The 19865-nt window shown below is 41.5% G+C and overlaps 1 protein-coding gene across 2 annotated transcripts; it reads right to left on the bottom strand.

Annotated features, from left to right (window-relative positions):
- Nucleotides 1-7426: 7426 nt before the first annotated feature.
- On the bottom strand, nt 7427-11646 carry MTRES1 (mitochondrial transcription rescue factor 1). Of its 2 annotated transcripts, none has more exons than XM_066315209.1 (4): nt 11542-11646; nt 9772-10204; nt 8881-8953; nt 7427-7879 (listed from the first exon to the last, which is right to left on the bottom strand). In XM_066315209.1, exons 2-4 carry the CDS (start codon nt 10194-10196, stop codon nt 7703-7705), a joined length of 675 nt encoding a protein of 224 aa, XP_066171306.1. In that variant the 5' UTR covers nt 10197-10204; nt 11542-11646; the 3' UTR covers nt 7427-7702. The 2 variants fall into 2 exon arrangements, with proteins under 2 accessions (XP_066171306.1, XP_066171307.1); XM_066315210.1 differs by lacking the exon at nt 11542-11646 and adding an exon at nt 10663-10681.
- Between the last annotated feature and the right edge of the window lie 8219 nt (nt 11647-19865).

The raw sequence follows: 19865 nt of genomic DNA, 5'->3' as shown, positions 1-19865 counted from the left end.
CTGATACCACAACGTCTGCATCTGTTCATTTTAGTGCATAAATTTATCAAATTGAATGTATCAGAAACCAAGACTCTCTTGTCATTGTATGCTACCTAGAAACTCTGTGAATTTTTTTTTTACATGCACTTTTATGGGATGTATAAAATTGCAGAAGATCTTAACAGCTGTTTAATTTGTGGTGGCAAATGGCTGGCCAAAAGGTAAGAAATAACAATTTTATTTTCTTACCCTAATGTCATACATTTCACCACTTAGTAATGTCAAAACTCCCAGAAGAATTCAATATATATTGAACTTTTTTACTAGGGATAAGTGTTACTAGCTAGCATGCAAGTTTGAGACATAGTGGCTTTTACTGTAGATGTTAATATTAAGTAAAAAAATCAGTCAATTGATATTATCTAAAAAGTAGTGAAAAAAACCAGTTTGACAACTTTGACCATAAAAATGATAATTTTTGAAACTGGGTATAAAAATATTTTTGTTATGTTTTTTTCTCTTCTTATTGCTGTGTACATTCCTTTGGTCCAACTCCTCACAACCCTTACATGATTCATTTGATTGTATGATTTATAACTGATATCAAGAAAATACAGACATATAAATAGTGGCACAGTTCACTAACAAAAACTCTTGCAGTGCATCTGAAGTACAGCCACTTCATCCAGTTGGTCAGTCTTGTAAATATATTAAAGGTATATTATTTTCATACAAGAGGAATGTTGTCTGGTGATTGTTCAGGTACAAGCAGGATTTTTTTTCCTATAAAATCTCTTGCTAAGGTCTGAGATAACCTTAGCTATTCAGACAAATACCCCAGTTTGCTGCAGCCATTTAAAAATATTATTCTGTCTTTCATACTTCTTCTGTTTAAAGGAATAAACAACTTAGACTTTAAAAGTGCAACTGTGATAAGAGGATTGCTAGATATGTTTTGAAGTGTTAGGCACATATGTAGCCGTGCACACTGACTACCTATGGATGAGCATTACTTTCTCCCTACCCAGTTAAGGTGGGTATCAAGTGTCTCACCTTCTTACAGTGTAGATAGATCAGCTTTCAATAAGTATTGAATAGCCCATTTCTAAGCTTTCTAAAAGAAGCAGTGTAGTATGTATCATAATTCTTTATTTTTGCATTTTATGCATTTTCTACAACTTTAATGTTTCCTTAGAAGTTGTGTAAAAAATGTAGAGCAGCACATCAAAAGGGAGATGAAGTATACCTCAGTTTATTGCCTGTTAAGTGTATTCAAGTGATAGAATCAACAACAAATGTGTTGGCAAATGAGAAAAATCTTTACTTGAAATCACTTTGTTAGTCTGATGCAGTACAGCCAACAGTGTTTCATGTTCTGAGAAACTTTTGTGACTTTTTAAATTATCTTCAGAATGCATATAATTTATTTGTAGGTACATTTTTAAAACCTGTAGTTTGTCTCTTTTCAGTTATTGTTTTATGGTTATGTTGTAGCAGTGAGAAACAGAATTGCGTGCCCAATGCTTTACAAAGGCACACCAGGTCTAGTTGCGTGCTGGAAGGGGCCAAGATGAATTCTACACCCCAAGAGGCCCAGAAAATAATGTGCAGGTTTTACTTATAATTTATTTTCATTCAGATTTTGTTTTGCTGATTAAAGCAATGTGGAACAGCTGGAAAATTCAGTGTCTTAAACTTGACTTGAGGACAGGGCATAAATTGGCAAGTGTTCTTAATTACAAAAGTACATCTTAGTTGATTGCACCTAAAATTTATGGAAGAACAAATGTGGCAGGTTTTTCTGAGTAAATGAAACAAACTCCATCACTGTCATTGCAAACATTTCTTTACTGCCTTGGTTTGACTTTCTGATTTTTTCCATTATTACTGCAAATCAGCATCAATGGAGCTACAGATTTTTCCGCAGAAACATTTTGAAAGTATGTTTTTTAATGTGCCTGAAGTTGATAAAAATGAATAGATGAAGTGATGGTTTAGTTTCCTCTTAATTCTCTCTTAAAACTTGACTTTGCTAAGAAAGGCAGAACAAGCAAGAAATACACATTTGTCTTTATCCTTTCTTACCTACTTTTTTTGTTGTAGTAAATGTTAAGATGGATACATTTCTAGTGGTAATAATGCTTTCAAGTCCTCATTTTGCTCTAAAATTCATTCATCTAAACTTCGCAGTGGTGGCAATAGTCATAACTTCTTACAGAAATATCTTGCAGAATACATAATACCTGTCTTTGTCAGACCTCACATAAATCTTGTTCTGAGAGGTCATCTCTCCTGCAGCAGAATGCCAGCTGAAGGAACTGCCCTGGCTTTGCCAGTTTCAGGGGTGGAAGCAGATGACTCCTAAAAAACCAAACCTCCATCACATTCACGTTTTCCTTGTACCTCATCTGACTGGCAGGAGATTAGCCCTTACACTGTATTTTTTTATCCACTATATTCCTTTTCATTTTTGTCATTTTCTGGATGTTGTCATTTCTAGCTAATGGCCATGAAAGCCTGTGACATGAGCAGACCACTTGCTTTCTCCATTTCCTGGTCTATTCCATCATGGGACTGTGGTCCCCACTGAGCGTTTTCCTTCAGTTAACAGTTCAGAAGAACTTTGATTCCTGTGGGAAAGGAAGAACTGTAATAGAAGAGAAATAAAGCTGTTCTTTTCCCACTTCTCCCCTTTTTACCCATACCCCAAGATGAAATCTAATCAAGCAGTTTTTAGCTATGTTTTCAGCTATGTTTTCCTTTTTTAAAATTTAGTGAAACTGACTTTCCAGTCATAAAATGGGTGAAATAACTACGTCCCATCACACTGAAATTGATGTTAATAGATGGAAACAAATTATTAGTGGATATTGGAGAAAGATCAGCTAATTAGTATCTATACACACAGAACACACACACAAATGTCAAGTAATCACTCCCAATTTCCTCCATAAATTTCATTACAGCAAAGCAACTGTTTGTCCTTGTTTCCTGAGGCATTTTGTAGTCTTGTGTCACTTCTCTGGAAGGCAAAATATTCCTGTAATTGTTACCCTTTCAGGAATGTCCCACTTAGGTTAGCTCATATGGAGGCATGTTAGCGAGGTCTTCCTGTGAGAAGAAAATCCTGAGGTAACTGTCAGCACTGGGAATGAGACACTTGGTAGGATTGCATCCTACATTTGAAACCTGTATAAAACCAAGAGTTAGATGTTATGTCATGTAATGTCCCTTGTCTCTTGCTTCCAAGAGTTCAAACAAAGGAGGCCCAGCTCCCTGTAGTGCTTGTCTGTGTGCAGAAGCACTGGAAACCAATGAATTTTAGCTTCAGTAGTGCTCAGATGTGCATGGCTCACATGCATCCCTTTGCATTCTTTTCCCTTCCATGCCGAGCACTGTAATTTGCTAGGTGCTGAAGGCAAACTGTCCTGTTCTGACATGCCATTACAGGAAAAAAAAAACAACCAACCCCAAGAAATAAAACAACAAAAGAACCAAACCAACCAACTAACAAAACCCCAAACCCAACTCTCCACCAGAAACATTTCGGTGCTTTTCTGTTCTAAAACAAAATGATAATTACTTATTACGTGTGGCCCAAGGGGTGGGGGAATACACCCCGCCTCTCTCTGTCAGTCTGTGGGCAGCACTACTCAGAACCTGTTCAGAAGTGTCAGTATATGCCTGCTTAAGTTGACCTGGCTCTCTTCTGCCTGACCCAAGTCCAACTCCCGTCGGAGCAATTTCCCACTTTCCTTCACAGGGCTCTCTGTCCCATGCCCTGCTTTGTGATGCAGGCTGGTCCACGTGCAGCAGATTCTGCAGCCGTGCAGCACTGCTCCTGCAGCAGGTGAGACACACAAAGCTGCCAGGTAATGCTGCAGGCTGTGCCAGGGACAACGGGGTCCTCCAGCCACAGTCTCAGAGTGCCTGCCTCTTGTGGGACCAGGCAAAGTCATCTGGATCAGATCATCCCTCTGTGCAAGGGCAGGCAGGCTGGATATTCCAGGTCCATGCCTTGACATCCAGCGTGAAGTTGGGTTTGCCTGTGATTAATGCAGAGGTGGCTTGGACAGCACAGTCATCTGGGCAGCCTCCTGTGAACTTGTCAGTCACTTCTCAAGCTGTCCACGCCTCCCCTTTCTACCTCAGCAATATCTCCATGAGGAAGCCCTTTCATATAGTTCCTCCACTGCACAGAGTGGTTGATTCCCAGATCAGTTTATGTGTACTTTACATGCCCCCTGAAAGTCCAGCAAAAACTGGATGTGACTTGCCTGTTGCTACACCTCCCAGAAAACATGCTGCCGCTGCTGACCCTTCTTTGGCTCACAGTTTTAGCTCACATGATGTTTAAAGGCTGCAGAAACAAGAGCAACCTGCTTAGCAGTGTCTGACCCCAATAAAAAGGTCTGATCAGAAGAGAAGCTTTTATCCAGGACAGATCAATGTAGCCAAGTGGAACCGCTACTCACCTTCCTGCTGTCATAGTTTTCCTCTGAGATCACCCTGCCTTGTGACTGAAGCTTTCTATTTTGAAGCACAAGGGTACAGTTCCCTCTCCAACCGTTTCAATCCTGAAACCACAGAGGGCTATCTCACGCATCACAAGACTCCTTAGGAAGTCTGCCTTTCTTTTCCTTAGCTCATACCACTGGTGGATTAACACTTAAAGCTTATGAAAGCCTGTTTCTACCTTCCACTGTCAGTGAGGACCTGGTTTTGGTGGCAGTTGTAGAATCACAGAATGATTTGAGCTGAACAGGACCTCTAAAGATCATTCAGTTCCAGGTCTCTGCCGTGGGCAGGGACACCTTCCACCAGACCAGGCTGCTAAAAACTCCATCCAACCCGGCCTTGAAGACTTCCAGGGATAGAGGATCTCCAATTTCTTTGGACAACGTGTTTCAGTATTTCACCACCTTCAACATAAAAAAATCAAAAAAATCCTATATCCAACGTAAATCTAGCCTCTTTCAGTTTGAAACCAGTGCCCCTTGTCCTGTCACTATGGGCTCTAGTGAAAAGTCTCTGTCATCATTAGGAACAGGCTTGTGCTCTTTAGTTTCCAAAAGGCTTTTCCAGAAGTCAGAGATTTAACTTTTTGGTGTAATACTGTATTTATATTCTGTCCAATTCAAGAAATTTCCTTGCTAAATGCTCTTTCTTACGTTAATGGCTTTCTGGGATGCAACTTCCCTGATCATCTTGGATACCAGGAAGGCGTTGGCTTTGTTGTTGTTGTTGTTACTGTTTTGATCCTGCACAGAACAGACCCTTTCAGAAAGTGAATTTCTTCAGATACATACCTTGGCTATTTCCAAGCCCCAGAGCATTCCTGGCATTTTTTGAGTGGGATCTTCCTCTGGTCCTGCATGCTCTGGTGTAAGCTGCTACTGTTGAAGGTGACAGGTGGTGTGTACATGCTGACAAGCACTTGACAGGTTGCTGACCAGCAGCTGGAGCTCACTGACATATTACAACACACCTCTCTACTTGTTTCTCTCAGCACCCCTGGAGATTACGGCAGACACTTAGAATAGCAAGAAAAAGTGGAATTGGGGAACAGACGATGCATCTCATTTATTTCCATAGCAGCTGGTGCAAACTCCAACAGTGGTGACAGCAATGCCCACAATTAAAGTACAGCCTGCTGTCTTCCTCTGGGTGCTTTCTCTGCAGAGTCCATTCACTTCTGCAGAGTAAGGATCACCAAAATTCCCTAGGGAAGCTTTCCAGGATCATGTCGTCTTCAGAACCATTTTTTTAAAAGGTCACTGTGCCTGTAAATCAACAGCTAGACATGTATCTGCATCTTTGAACATCTACACATTCAGAAAAAAACCCCAAACCAAGCAAAAAAAAAAATGAAAGGCTAAACCCCAACCAAACTAAAACCGAAATTAAACAGAAAACAAACAAGCCAAAACAAAACCAAAAACCAAACCAACAAAACAAAACCAAAACAGCACACATTTCAGCTATGCCTGAAGACAGCAAGAAATTACTTTAAATCCTTCTCTCAGCAGCCTTCACTTTGAGGCTATGGAGAGGTACACCCTGCTTAAACACAGCTATTGAATAGCTGTTGGCATGAAAGAAAAAGTGTCCTGGAAAATGCTCCTGCTGCCTATTCAGGGCTGTCTTTGTCCCTCTGGGCTCTCCAGACTAAATTGGGAGCAGACCCGGACTGCACCAACAGTAGCTACCTGCTCCTACTAGCCAGCTTTACTACACACACACCTGTGTGTGGCTGTCTAAACATATATAAACAACAAAACATCTGCGTGCTTCACAGTTCATCCAAGTTCTGTTGGAGGAAGCACATGTTTAATGTCACCAGTGCAAGTGGTTATTCCTGAGATGCCTGTCCTAAGTGACAGTGTTTTCCTGAATTAATACTGACGTCAGCTTCTCACCCCAGTATGGTTTGACTTTTACTCAGCTCCTTACAATGCCTAAGTATTAAGTAAACACCTAAATGCCACAATGAAATGCATGACAATCTGAGATTTTGTCTTCCTCTGTGTCATTAGTTAACAGTAAAAATCAGCGGTACTTGCTACAGAGCTCCTCACTAATCTGTCTTCTCCATGAGAGCAGAGTATCACTGCCATGATTTACTCGTAACTTCCTGACACTCCTGTTGAGAAGACTAGCCTGGCTGGACAGAGAGCTTTGGCTGGAGCTCTACATCTGTGATAAAGCAACCTTAATGGTCGAGGGAAAGGCTGTGGATGTTGTCTACTAAAGCTTTTGACAGTGTTTTCCACAGCATTCTCCTTGAGAAACTGGCTGCTTATGGCTTGGACACTGGTGCACTGTTCGCTGGGTAAAAAACTGGATGGCTGGGCCCAGAGAATGGTGCGGAATGGGGATGGTCTCTTCTCCCAGACAACAAGTGATTTGACAAGGGGAAATAGCCTCCAGTTGCACCAGGTGAGTTTTAGACTGGACATTAAGAAAGATTTCTTCGCTGAAGGGGTTGTCAAGCAATGGAACAGGCTGTCCAGGGAAGTGGTGGGGTCACCAGCCCTGGAGGTGTTTCAATGGCATGTAGATATGGCACTAAGAGACACGATTTCGTGATGGGCTTGGCAGTGCTGGGTTAATAGCTGGACTTAACGATCTTGTCTTTTCAATATAAACTATTCTGATTCTATGATTCTCTGTCACCATGAAGTTTTCCGGCTTAGAAATGCACCACTGTAATCAGTATCCTGCTGTATTCTTGGTATAGCAGCAGCATATGTAAGCATGAAGTTGGTACTGTTAACCTTTAATCAAGATTAAATAATGAAAAAGGAAGCACTTTTACATAATTGAGGGCTTTAGCCCTAACTATTTCACGAATTTAGAAATAAAACGGAGAAAGCCATTTTGCTTCATGTGATGTCAGCTTTAATGTAACCTTGCTGATTAACAAAATTTGACAGCAATTACATAGTGATCAAATCAGTCTTCATTGGTTCATTATTTATAAGAAACTTCCTGGAAATATAAGTGTTTGATCTTTTAACTTACAGTACCACAAAACAAAGCTAACAGCAAAAAGTGACAGGCTTTATTGCATGATTATTGATGTACGCAGCAGAGCGAGATAACGTTCTGACACAAGCCCTTAAAAAAGGGTACTGTAATTTTGTTCAACCAAAATTCATATTTAACAAAAAAATAAGTTTTTCTGCAAAAATCTTATGCTGCCACATGCAACCTCTTGTTACTTAAGTACATCCTGTTTGGGCACTTTTAAGTTTTTCCAGCGCCTCAAAATGACTTTGTATTTTTCACTTTCAGTTTTGTCAGATAATTTTTTTAAGACGACCCGCATAACTACAGCAGTTCCTGTTTCTTTATCTTCACCTATTATGAGATCCAGTGTGTCACCAAGTTTCACCTGGAAACAGAAAGAGAAGATGAGAGATTATAAACATTCCCTGGGGGAAACAAATGCCCACAATCTTCCTTTCTTTCCACTTAATATTTTTATCTCACAAGAGAGGAGGAAGGCAGCCAATACCAGACCTATTATAGATCCTTCAGCTATGAACTTCTAGGAAAGCCGTGGCAATACGCAATTACTTGTCTCATGACCTGCCCTGCCAAGAGCTTCAACCTCCATGTTATACAACCACCTAACCCTCTGAAAAAGGTTTCACGTATGTCTTTTCTTCCTTCCCACCAATCTTTTTCTGTCAACACAGACGCAAACCAGCAAAATGCAAAGTTCCTCCTCGTGCCTTTAAAGCAGTTTGAAGTGTTGCAAAGAACAGAGTGCTCAGCAACTGCCTGTGCTCCTCTCAAAGGTCACAGATGCAGTACACCTCTCATAAACCAGCATTAACTCTGTGGGATCGGGAATCAAAACTTCTCATCATATTGCCCTTTGATGACAGTAGCCACCACCAAGGATCACCCTCACATAAAGAAAGGGTTGCCAGACATGTCTGGTGACCCTTCTGGCCCTCTCCTAACTGGTCCTGTGTGCTCTGTTACAGCTACAACAACCTTCCCTCAGCTACCCCAGTTTCAATCCCTTTCTGTCATCAAGCTTTCTTCTTCTTTAATCATGTGCCTGCTCCACCAATATCTCAGATTTAATCATTGCTACTTCATCAACCTTGCATATAAATCATCGCTTCCTTCAGCACCTTAAAATGTTCTGTCCTTGCTGCCTTTTCCTGACTTTCAGCCTTAGATTTGACTCTCTAGCCACACCAGTTTCCTGTCTGCCTTAGGGAATAAGGTTTTATCCAGAGCACCATAGTCACACCATCCCCCCCAGGTGGAAGTGGTGTTAGCAATGCTGTGCATTCACCTTTGCAGTGATCTAGAGGAAGAAGATGATGCCTTAGCTATTTTCTTGTATTATATTAAAAAAAAAATTAAAAGTCTTACAGTTCTACTTTTCTTCCATAGTTTTTCTCCATTCAGCCTGAGATCATTATTGTAGAACGCATCTTCTACTTTACTGAAGAAAAACAAGGTTTTATTGCAGTTACAGTGTGCAGCAAACAAAATGGAATTTTTTCTTAGCAGAAACACATCCATGGGCAAGGTACATTTCCACAACTCTAATTTGTGTGTATAGGACACCTCCACTTAAGGTCAGGACAGACCTGAACTGGAAGTGAAGAAAAGGTCTTTCACAGATATTAAATGAAGTAATAGCATACGGCTGCTCTGTGCCAGAAAAGCTGTTTCTAGAGATCTGTCTCTTGAATATCCAATGAATAATGTCCCCTTTCCTGCACCAGCCAGTTTAATAATTTGTAAGTGATCAAGTTATACTAATACTCTGTTCTAACAACATAGTGATATCAGACTTCAGTAGGTTATGTTAGATCAAACACTGTGATACATTTATAGACTGCATTTACCTGGTGGAACTGTGAAGCTTAAGTTTAACATCCCCTATCTCCCCATGCATTAAACAGTGCATTATTTTACTCCCTCAATCTCAAATTAGACCTTTTCGTATTACTCAGTACAGTATTTTGCATTTTCCTGATTTTAAATAAATAGTAAGTGAAACAAAATGCCCCCTCAGCAATCTTAGAAATACTGCAGACAGGGAAAAGCAAAATCAGGCTGTTTCAAGGCAGGTAGAGGGAAATAAACAGGAACATCCATACATCAAAAACATGTATTTAGAGAGTCAAAAAAGCTACACCAGAAAAAAAGCCAACCCAGAAATACTGAGTTATCCCAGCAATAAAAGGTTATCAAAAGTCAAATTCTAGATGCATGACATCTTTCTCACTAACAAGTTGTTTCCTCTGTACTTACTTTCTTGCCATGTCTAGACCAGCTTTCAAGATCACGTCATATCGAAGAGACTGCACGACTTTTTCAAGATCTTTGTAATCTTTTACTACATGGGGGTCATTTTCAAATTCATCTTCCAAATTACTTTCATCTTCATCCTCTTCTTCCTCCTCCTCTTGTATGCTTTGTCTGCTCCTTTTAGAGCTTTTGCTGCTTTTGTTCCTCAGAGAAAGTACTGAGATATACTCTGGTGAGAGTCTTAGTGCACTGAGTCTGACTGGGGAAGAAATTAAACATCTTCTGTAGTTTACTGTGCTTGCTTGACAGCTACAGAATAAGCTTCTCCTCCAAGTGGGATACAGTTTATTTGAGGGAAATTTCTCCCACAGTCCAAACCAGACATTTAGTTTTCTGAAAGTGCTGATGGGGAGTCTGAAGCCAGTCATAGCATAACCTAAAATAAAAGAAACATTCATATGTAAAAATGAGCAACTGCTTTGGTGGATTGGAAGGATTTCCCCACATACAGCACAACAGTTAATACAAAAGATGAGTATCCAGTTCCCTGTACAGCGATGCACAAGGCTTTAGGTGGCTTTATGATCTGACTTTCTCAAATACTGCCCAACACTACAATAAGCTAAGACACCAGATGAGAAACAAACACAGAAAAGCCCAGCAGACTACTCTGTTTGTAATTCCTTTTCTGGTGTTCAACATTAACTGTCCAAACATATCTGTGGCACCTTCCTCCCTATATCTGAAATGCAATTCACAAAATACATAGAAACGCCGCTATCTGTGTCATAAAAAGCACAGGCAGATCTCTATTTATCATGAGCCATTGTCAATACAAGCAAGTAGCTGAACGCTGCAAGCAAGCAAATGCAGAAAAGCCGAAAGCAGCTTAACCTCAGTTTCTGCTTGGACCACGACACCCGTGGCAGGGCAAAACGCTGCACCATGTCCCCCCCTGTTTCTCCAAAGGGGAACTGGCGCCGTGGCAGTGCTCGGGGGAGGTCACACGGCTCTGTGCACGCACCAGGCTGACAGCGGGAGTGACACCGCAACAGCAGGCTCCTGTGTACGCGCCCCCACTGCTGCGCCAATCTACCCTGGGACAAAGAGGTGGAAACACCCCCAAAACACCCCAGAGGTCTTTCAACGCCCTCAGAAACTGATTTACGGTCCCTACTGCGCTGGCTTTTACTGTGATTTTATATCCATGGAAACACGTGTTCCTTACGATATTGGTTTGGTTTCCCCGCACCCAAGTGACCCCTGCCGAAATATGAAATGAGGCCGTATGTGCGGCTAAGAAAAAAGTCCGGATCAATGAGGGCAAATTCTGGCCAAATAAAAACAACCACAACCTCCCCTGGCTTTTTTCTTGTATTTAAATATGTGAACTTAAAATATGTAGCATGTAGCTTTAACTGTAGGACGGTACAGCGATGGCAGAAGACATACAGGCCTCTCCTCAGTTCGGGGACAAATTCCAACAGTTATTTGAACGTGCAAACAAATATTACCGCTTCTTTTCAGCACTCGACCGTAGTTTGCTCGGCGCTGCCCAGCGGTAAAGGGCCGGCCCGCCTCGCTGGAGCCTGGGGCGGGCACAGCCTCGCCCGGCGCCCCCGGCCCCTGACCCGCCGTGGGGCCCATCGCTGGCGGCGGCACCGGGCGGCCCCGCCTTCGCTGGCGGCCGCCCCGGGAGGCCGCACGGGCCCCGCCGCCGCGCCCCGGCCCCGCCGCCCGGAGCTCCCGGCCCCGCCGCGGGCCCGGCGTTACCTGTGTGCCGCGGGCGCCCCGGGCCCGGCCGCGCTCCCTCCCCGCGCCGCCGCTCGCCGCCCGGAGGCGGGGCCGCAGCCTCCGCAGCCTCCGCAGCCCCGGCGCCTCCGCAGCCGCGGCTCGGCGCCCTCTGCCGGGGCTCGGCGCCCTCTGCCGCGGCTCGGCGCCCTCTGCCGGGGCTCGGCGCCCTCTGCCGGGGCTCGGCGCCCTCTGCCGGGGCTCGGCGCCCTCTGCCGCGGCTCGGCGCCCTCTGCCGGGGCTCGGCGCCCTCTGCCGGGGCTCGGCGCCCTCTGCCGGGGCTCGGCGCCCTCTTGCCGGGGCTCGGCGGCCGGCGGACCGCCGCAGGCCCCAGCGCTCCCTCTCCGCCCCGGGCCGCCGGGCTGCGGGCACAGGCGCCTCCCGCAGAAACGCGGAACGGGCGAGGTCGGAAGGCACCACAGCGGGTCCGGTGGCTCGTCTGGTCCAACCCCACTGCCCAGGCAGGGTCATCTCAGAGCACAAGGCACAGGAGTGTGTCCGGGCGGTTGTTGAGCATCTCCCATGAAGGACACTCCACCAGCTCTCTGAGCAGCCTGTTCCAGCGCTCGGTGACCCGAGCAGTAAAGAAGCTGTCACAAAACTGTTCGAATGGGAGATTTTAATGTCAGCGATATTTGGTAATGGAGCCATTCTATTTCCATGGGCAAAGCTATTTCCCCTCCTTAGAAACTTCACTAGGAAGAAATCTCTGAAGACCTTTGTGTCTTTATGTATTTCGAATGTTCCAGTGCCAAGTTCTGTGAGATTCTGACCACTTTCGGTTGAGAATATAGCCTCTAACTCTTCTAGCACTTTCCCCCCATATACCATAAGATGTACATACATAAGTACTGAGGGGGAGAAAAAAAGGTCAGTACGAGTAACTTTCTTGTGTTCACAGTGGCACATGTTCTGAGTCAGAAGAGAAAAGAATGTCAAGAGCAGTGTGGATTTCCTGAGCAGAAATGCTACCTTCTCTAAGGAGGAAAAAACCTCACAAAAAACCTAACAAAAACCACTTCAAGCTATGTTTCCATACACCCCATTCCCTTCAAATCTTTTGGAATTTGATTTGTCTCATGTAGGATTAAATAATGATCTAAAATTGCTGAGAGTTAAGTTCACTTACTCTTAGTAAACAAAAATATAAATATTAGTGCTTTTCTATGTTATTCAGGCAGCACACATCCTTATTACACCTTCATACTGAAGGGCAAGGTAAAGAGTGTGCCTCAAGTCACCCTGTCTTTTGTATTTTAAAAAATGATGATACAGTTGCATCTCACAGAAACAGAAATTAATCAGATGCAGAGGAAATGTGACTTGGTTGGCATGAACAGGCATCATGAATCTGATTTATCTCATCATTTCGCAATCCCAAACAGAGACATCACCTCTGTTACACTTGCTTAATTTCCTAGTCCAGCTATGAGGGCAGCTGTTCCAGTTGTACTAGTTGGAAGGTACATCATGTTATTATTGCATCTCGGTCATGAAAGCAGATGCCTACCAAGGTTTTTTGGGATTTTCCCCCCCGCCCCAGGATTCATTCAGCCCTCAACTGTAGAGGAACTTCAATGTCTCCCAGGTCTTCTTGTTGCCAGACTCCCTCCGTGCCACAGAGTTGAAGGGCCATGAAAGGGAACTCCCAGCCTGGGTCAGTATGTGCATTTTTGAATTTAAAAAAAATGCAAAAAATGAAGGTTAGAATTATTAATCTTGCTTTAATTAAATGGAACTGTAATTATAACCAAAATGTTCAGACGGGGTGAAGACCACAGTGTGATTTTTCTCTTCTCCGAGTTTACCATTAGATGGCAGCGAAAAGCTCCTCTCAAAGCTGCCATGGGCTCAGGCTTCCCGCACAAGAGGCTTTGCTCAAGCACAGATCAGTCATACCTGTCTCTGAGCAGGATGTTCTTTAAGCTGCTTTCAGATGATTTGATTTTGGGTGGGGTTTTTTGTTTGTTTGTTTTGGGTTGTTGTTGTTGTTGTTGTTGTTGTTGTTTGTTTTTTTAATATGACACCTCGGCAACATAGTCAGAAGTTTCAGTTTTGGTAAGAAACAGTGATCATTCATCTATGGTAGATTCATGGTGGTCTAATTTTTTTTTAAATTAGTCTGACCAAGATGTGTTCTTTCCATGACTATTCTCATAGAACTGATTAATTTGTTTTTTTCAGTGGTAATTTTTTTCAATTACCTACCTCTCTAGGAAGGGTAATTCCTCTCTTTTGAGGAATTTGATTTTCATTTTGTGTATTTCAATATACTCCCTATGCCATTCACTCACAAGGAGATTAGTCTTTTAGGGTAAGTAGCTCCAAGAGAAAATTCTCAGTAGCTTTTGACCTGTAGGTTTGAATCTGTAACTGGGAATTCCCTCCCCTCTGCCTAGGGTTTTTTGTTACCTTTGTTTTCCTGCAAGGTCAGTCAAGTGACAGCGCTGGATCTGCTGACACTCTTTGCATCTCACAATGAAGAGCCCCATGCTGCCATCTGAGTGCTGTGAGTAGCTCTGACTAACATCCTGCAATGCACATCTCACCAGATTACTTATCTCTGCAGAATTAGCTTCAGCATTGCGTTGTGGAGACTACACACTTTTAAGTTACACTGCTTATTTCAAGGTGAAAAGGTGGCTGGACAGTTCTATGCATATTTATGCTGCCTGGCCGAACAGAGTGTTCCCATATGAGCATCACCTTTAAGTTTGTCCATATTCATTTGAATAATGAGCTTCCTGACTGCTAATTCACCTCTTCCAGTGTCACACCTATTGTAACTGCTTAGATGTTCTTTTTTCTTAGTCCATACCCTAGAGACAATTTCTCTATCTGGCTACTTGCATTCAATCTGTGACCAAATAATCCCATCATCTCTTTCTCCAAAGACTCTCTCTGAAAAATAGCCTTTCATGCAGCAGAAGCTCCATTTCTAGCCCTTCCAGTGCTACCTTTTCCATTGACATGCTGCTCTAAACTTCCCTTTCTCACCCATTTGCCCATATAATCTACTGTGCTATCTTTTACTATAAAACATAGTGTTTATTCTCTTTAGGACACCTTTAATATATTCAGCTCCTATCTCAGTCGCTGAAACTTCTGTTTGTCCTGACTTACCAACTCTTCATGTTGCCATTTCATCTCTTGTGGTAACAACTGCATTATGAACTTCTGTCCAATTTTTTCTGCAGCCACGTTGGTGTCCTGCACAGAGAATCTCTTTCCAGAAGTGAGCAAGGTTTCACAAAGCAGCTTTACTTGCAGTTTACTTAATTCCTTGAAAACCCACCTTAGACATTAAAGATGGGTAATTAGGGGAGTAGGGGAAGGTGGCTGAGTTTCAGGTATTGTTTTGTATTTCTTTAAGTGATGGAGATAGAGCTACTTGTTAATGTAGCATTCTCTCTTTTTTCCCCCATCCTGTTCACTACCTGACTTATTTGGATTTTGTCTTTTAAAGTAGGAGGCCACATTGAGCCATAATAAGAAAGAAGATGGAGGTGGATAGTGCAGATTGCTCTGACCAGCACTGAAAAAGTTATGTGAGGCCACTCCATCAGTCAGAGCATGGCGAACCACCTAAACCAGAAATACATTGCTGCCTTGCCAGTGAAAACTGGTATTGCATCAGTGGTTAAGCAAATGGGAGGAAAACAGTGAGTAACTTCCTTCAGCCAGTCTGATATTAAATCCAGCTACACCAAGATTAAAAGCTCTGCAGTTTCACTGCTAATTCTTTAATTTCCCAGTTTAAAGAGAGGTTTGCAATGAGATTTGTTTTGTTCTTTCACCCTCGCTTTCTTGTTTGCTAATTGCCTAAAACACAGTAATTTTTGGTAGAAAAAGTTATTGTGCTGTTTCCTAAGGCAGGCTTTGAGACTTTCATTCATTCTGTAGTGAGCATGTTCAGGTCCTGCTGGTGTTTCTTGCTGCTCTAGGATTTATCTAGCTACACTAACAGTGGGTGGGAAATGCAATAAAAACCAAAACCAATCAATTAAGCATTCATTATTTGAACCTTATTTATTAGCCATAAAACAACATAGTCCATTGAGCAAATGTTAAGTAGTTTGAATTATTTGTTTACCTCTGTGTTTCCTCTGTATTCTGCTCAGATTAATGTCTTTAGTTACTAGAAAATAATGTTCTCTTTTCTAATTCATAGCAACTAATTCAAGATATACACATGCAAATTTTGCATTATTAATTTCCAGTGGGGAAATTTCAGTTGTTCCTCCATCCGTGTATAATTAGTTTCCTTACAACGAGCAAACTAAAAGCCTCAAACAAAACCAAACCAACAATGTTTTGTGTCAGGTTTGCTTTTAAAAGCAGAAAAAAGGCTGAGCAAAGTACTTCAGCTTCCAGTGTGACTTGGGGACCAAGTTTTCTTGATTAGCCTCCATAAACAGAAAAATTTATTGTTTCAATGCAGTTTTGAGACACACACACACATACACACATAAAGAAATAATATCAATAAACGTGCAATAAGGAGGGATAGAATGTCAGAATAATATTACATGGTGTCACAGCTGTCCTGCCCTTTCACAATGTCCATCTCCAGAGGTATAAAATATGTGTAAATCACACAGTAGGAAGATCTGGGATGATTTGTCTCCCAGGGAAGCGTGTCCTTGCAACACTAGCTGTTTAAACTCTGGGTGTTCTCATCACTGCATGACCACTCCTTCTCTGCACCTTGCATAATGATACCCTGTGATAAAGTATTCACCATTTAAAAGATACATGAAGTCTTAACACTCCTAGTGATACATGATACATGTTTCCTTTCAGCAGTTCATCTTTTCAAATCCTACACTAGTCCCTTTTCCTATTATGAAATGGGAAGAAGAGCTGATCTACTTTACACATGTTTTAATCCTATTTGTTCTTATTTTGATTTATAATTTTGTGTCTTCCCATCCAACTTTAGATCTTCCCATTTATCAGATTTCCCCATGGCTCATTCTCATTTCTTTGTTATCTCTGCCTGTCCCCTACTCAAACTAGAAATTACCCAGAAAAGGTTACAAGAGAATAACCCCTTCAGGATGCCATGCAAAAGTTATGACTAGGAATGAATTCTGAACCTGGGAACTCCATAAGACAGCTCTCTTCTCATACAGACCATCTTCTTGAGAACTATGGGTAAAAATCTGCCCTCTTAACTGGCAAAGAGAAGGCAGTAAATAAACAGCAACAACAACAAAAAAACCAAATCCACAAAACCAAGGAAACAATAGAAAACAAAAAAAAAATTGGTAGCAGAAGAATACAAGATTCAAATTGCAAGGTACAAATGTTCAACATTTCTCAAAAGAAGATAAAGACATCCACTGCTATCAAGAAAACATGTTTCATATACAGGGCTGAAAACATAGGTCTTGTGAAGAGTCAGGGGTAGAAGAAATCTCAGCAGTCATAAACTAATGATGATGATTAAAATGACTAATAAGGATGCAGAGATTTTCAGTGTATGTATTTTCATATGATTGGAAAGAAGCACAATGAAGTAGCATCATAGTATGAGGATAACTAACTTCTTACCCCAGGTAAGAGAGGTAATGTGGAATATCAAATCCAGTGGAAGAAATCACAGCTAGTGCTCAAGATAATGTAATAAGAATTTTGCTGTAATAATTGCAATTACTAATAATTCTTATCATAGAAGGAAAATTTGGGGAGATGGGAAAAGTGCTAACATTGCACTATTGCTCAAGAACTGGAGTGAGATAATCTTAAAATTGCATCAAACCACAAACAAAACAGTTGGGAAAAATTATTCTTTCCAAGCTGCATGAATGGAGTTGTTGCATGCTGAAGTCTCCTCTTGAGTAGAGTGTGCTGCTTTGGAAAACATGATCTAGTTAAGACAGATTTGAGAGAGTACAAAGGAAAGTGACAAAAAAAGGCATTAAAATCCTGTGAAGAAAGCTTGAAGGAACTGAATCAGTTCCTCAAACTACAGGAAAATATAGTGGCAAATGTCAGAGTGACTCATCTATACTCTTTTTGGAGTCAGTGAAGAGATGTCAGCATCTCCAGGAAGTGATTAATCTATTTCAGATGTGTGTGTTGAAATGAGAATAATTACGTCATAGAAGCACTTGTTTCCTTTCATCATCCATCAAGGGTTTCCAGGGAGACTCACTTAGATGTAGATGGCTCCTGTCATGCAACTCTTCCTTCTCTCAGTGCAAAGAGTGTCTGATATGTTTTCAACAGAGTAAACACTTTGTTATGAATCTGGTCATCATTATTATCTATGCACTTTACTATGCAATGCAAGAAATTGTTGCATTGCAATGTAAACTTGCAGCAAAGAAGACTTAAGAGAAATGTTATGCAAAGATAGTTTGGCAAGCAAACAGAAGGTCTATGGGCTGTGGAATACCCTTCACTGATTTTTTTTTTTTCTGAGTTTAATGTTTAAAATTCTCTCAAATCAGAAGATGGAATAAATGACCTTTGATCATTTTTACTTCTTCATGTCTGTAGACCTGTTATCTGATATTATGCCTCATGAGTAAAGGAAAGCTTTGTCTTGATTTTGTCCTATTCCAAGCAGCATGATCCCAAACAATTCCTGACCATGATTCAGGGGTTGGTTCAGGCCAGGGACAGCTACCTATCAACAGGAAGTTTAGACTTAGCCTCCATTTTCTGGAGACTGGGAAAGTTTAATAGTGTGGACAGGCTTAGACATGTCAGTTGGCCTGAAGGCCAAAGAACAGGCTCTGCTACCATTTAATTTGTTTGTATTGATGTCACCCAAGAGTTTGTTTGACTTAGGGAGAAAGGTGTGCTTTCAAGCAGATCTGAAGCCACACCTAATTGTGTAGGCTGACACCATCCCTTGAAGTCAAATGATCCATGGACATTAAAGCAGCAACCCTTACAAATTTCTTCTTGAGACTATTTCTGGAATCACAATTTCCCTTCTGCTCAAACTTCCAGACTTACAATTCCAGGACTGGAAATCATGGGTTTGATTACTTCCATGACTCTATAAACTAACCAGCCCAATGCCTTTGTCTCAGGTCAACACAGTAGGGAAACAGTGCCATTGCTGGAATCCTGGCTCTGCATCTTGGCAGCAAGGCCCATGTCTGAAGACATGTATTGTTGAATCTAATCAACATTAACTACCAATAAATGGAGATTTACACTACCATCAATCATGCCTTCCATTAAAAGCTTTACCAATAAAAATTTATCATGAACCCTCCACTGGAAGAGGAAACACAACCCTCAATATATATTCCAAGGTCTTATCCAAGACACATGCCAAACAGCTTTGTCCAGTTGTCTAAAATCAGTTTCAACCAGTCCCATCAGTATTTCAGCCTTGTTCTGCAATTACAGTGAAGATGCAACTATAAGGAAGGGTACCTCAAAGTATCTGGTGATTTTTGATTATATGGCTGGAGCTGCTGCAACACAGGTCCTTTCCACTAAACAAGCAGCAAGAAAAGGGCCAGCCTAACTAATGAAATAGTAGTAAATATTAAGAAATATTAGGAAATTTAGGAAATATTGACCTGTGAATTTCTCAAGGTATAACCATATGCTAAAAATTGGAAAAGGAAAGTTTATTACCAAATTCTGTCAGCTTAGATCAGCCTATGTGGGCTAGTTGATGAACACTGCAAAAATGGATTTCTCCAAATCTGTCTTTTGAAAAAACATCAGGTTCTAATACATAAATACACAGGATCACAGGTGGGTACTAACTAAAATAATTCATAATATGACTCAGGTGGGTACTGAGAGCTACAGTAGCTTGAACTTGAAATGGATGAAGACACTGAGAGGATCCACAAAGTGTAGTAAATTCTAATATATAAGTAGTAAGTTCTAGTCTATGCACAACCTAGGACAGTGAAGAGCTGGTTGGGGGAGCATGGGATCCAGTGGTTCTCATTGGCAATTGATGCTCCTAAATTATTTTAAATGGATCAAGATTCGCATCTAAAAGGTAAGAGTAAATTAATGATTAAGTCAAAATTACCTCTCTTTAATTCCACTTAATGCTCTGTCTACACTTATTTTGCTAAAGTTTTTTAATTTAAATTTAATGCATTTGAATAAATTACTTACGTGTCTTGTAGACTTCTCTGCCTCCTTTTATAGACAACTGTTGGGGTTTTCTGCCAGTCATTTTAGCTCATCTTGTTTTCCAATGCATTATGCAAAGCAGCACAAGTTTTGCTTCTGCTCACTGAACTGAGGAGAGCTATGCCTATTGCAAAGCTCAATCAACTTAAAAGTCACTGGTGGAATATACATATGAACCT

This window comes from Sylvia atricapilla, chromosome 3 (assembly GCF_009819655.1).
Source record: "Sylvia atricapilla isolate bSylAtr1 chromosome 3, bSylAtr1.pri, whole genome shotgun sequence".
Lineage (NCBI taxonomy): Eukaryota > Metazoa > Chordata > Aves > Passeriformes > Sylviidae > Sylvia > Sylvia atricapilla.
Note: the sequence above shows the minus strand (reverse complement) of the source record. Positions and strands in the feature narration are given on the sequence as shown.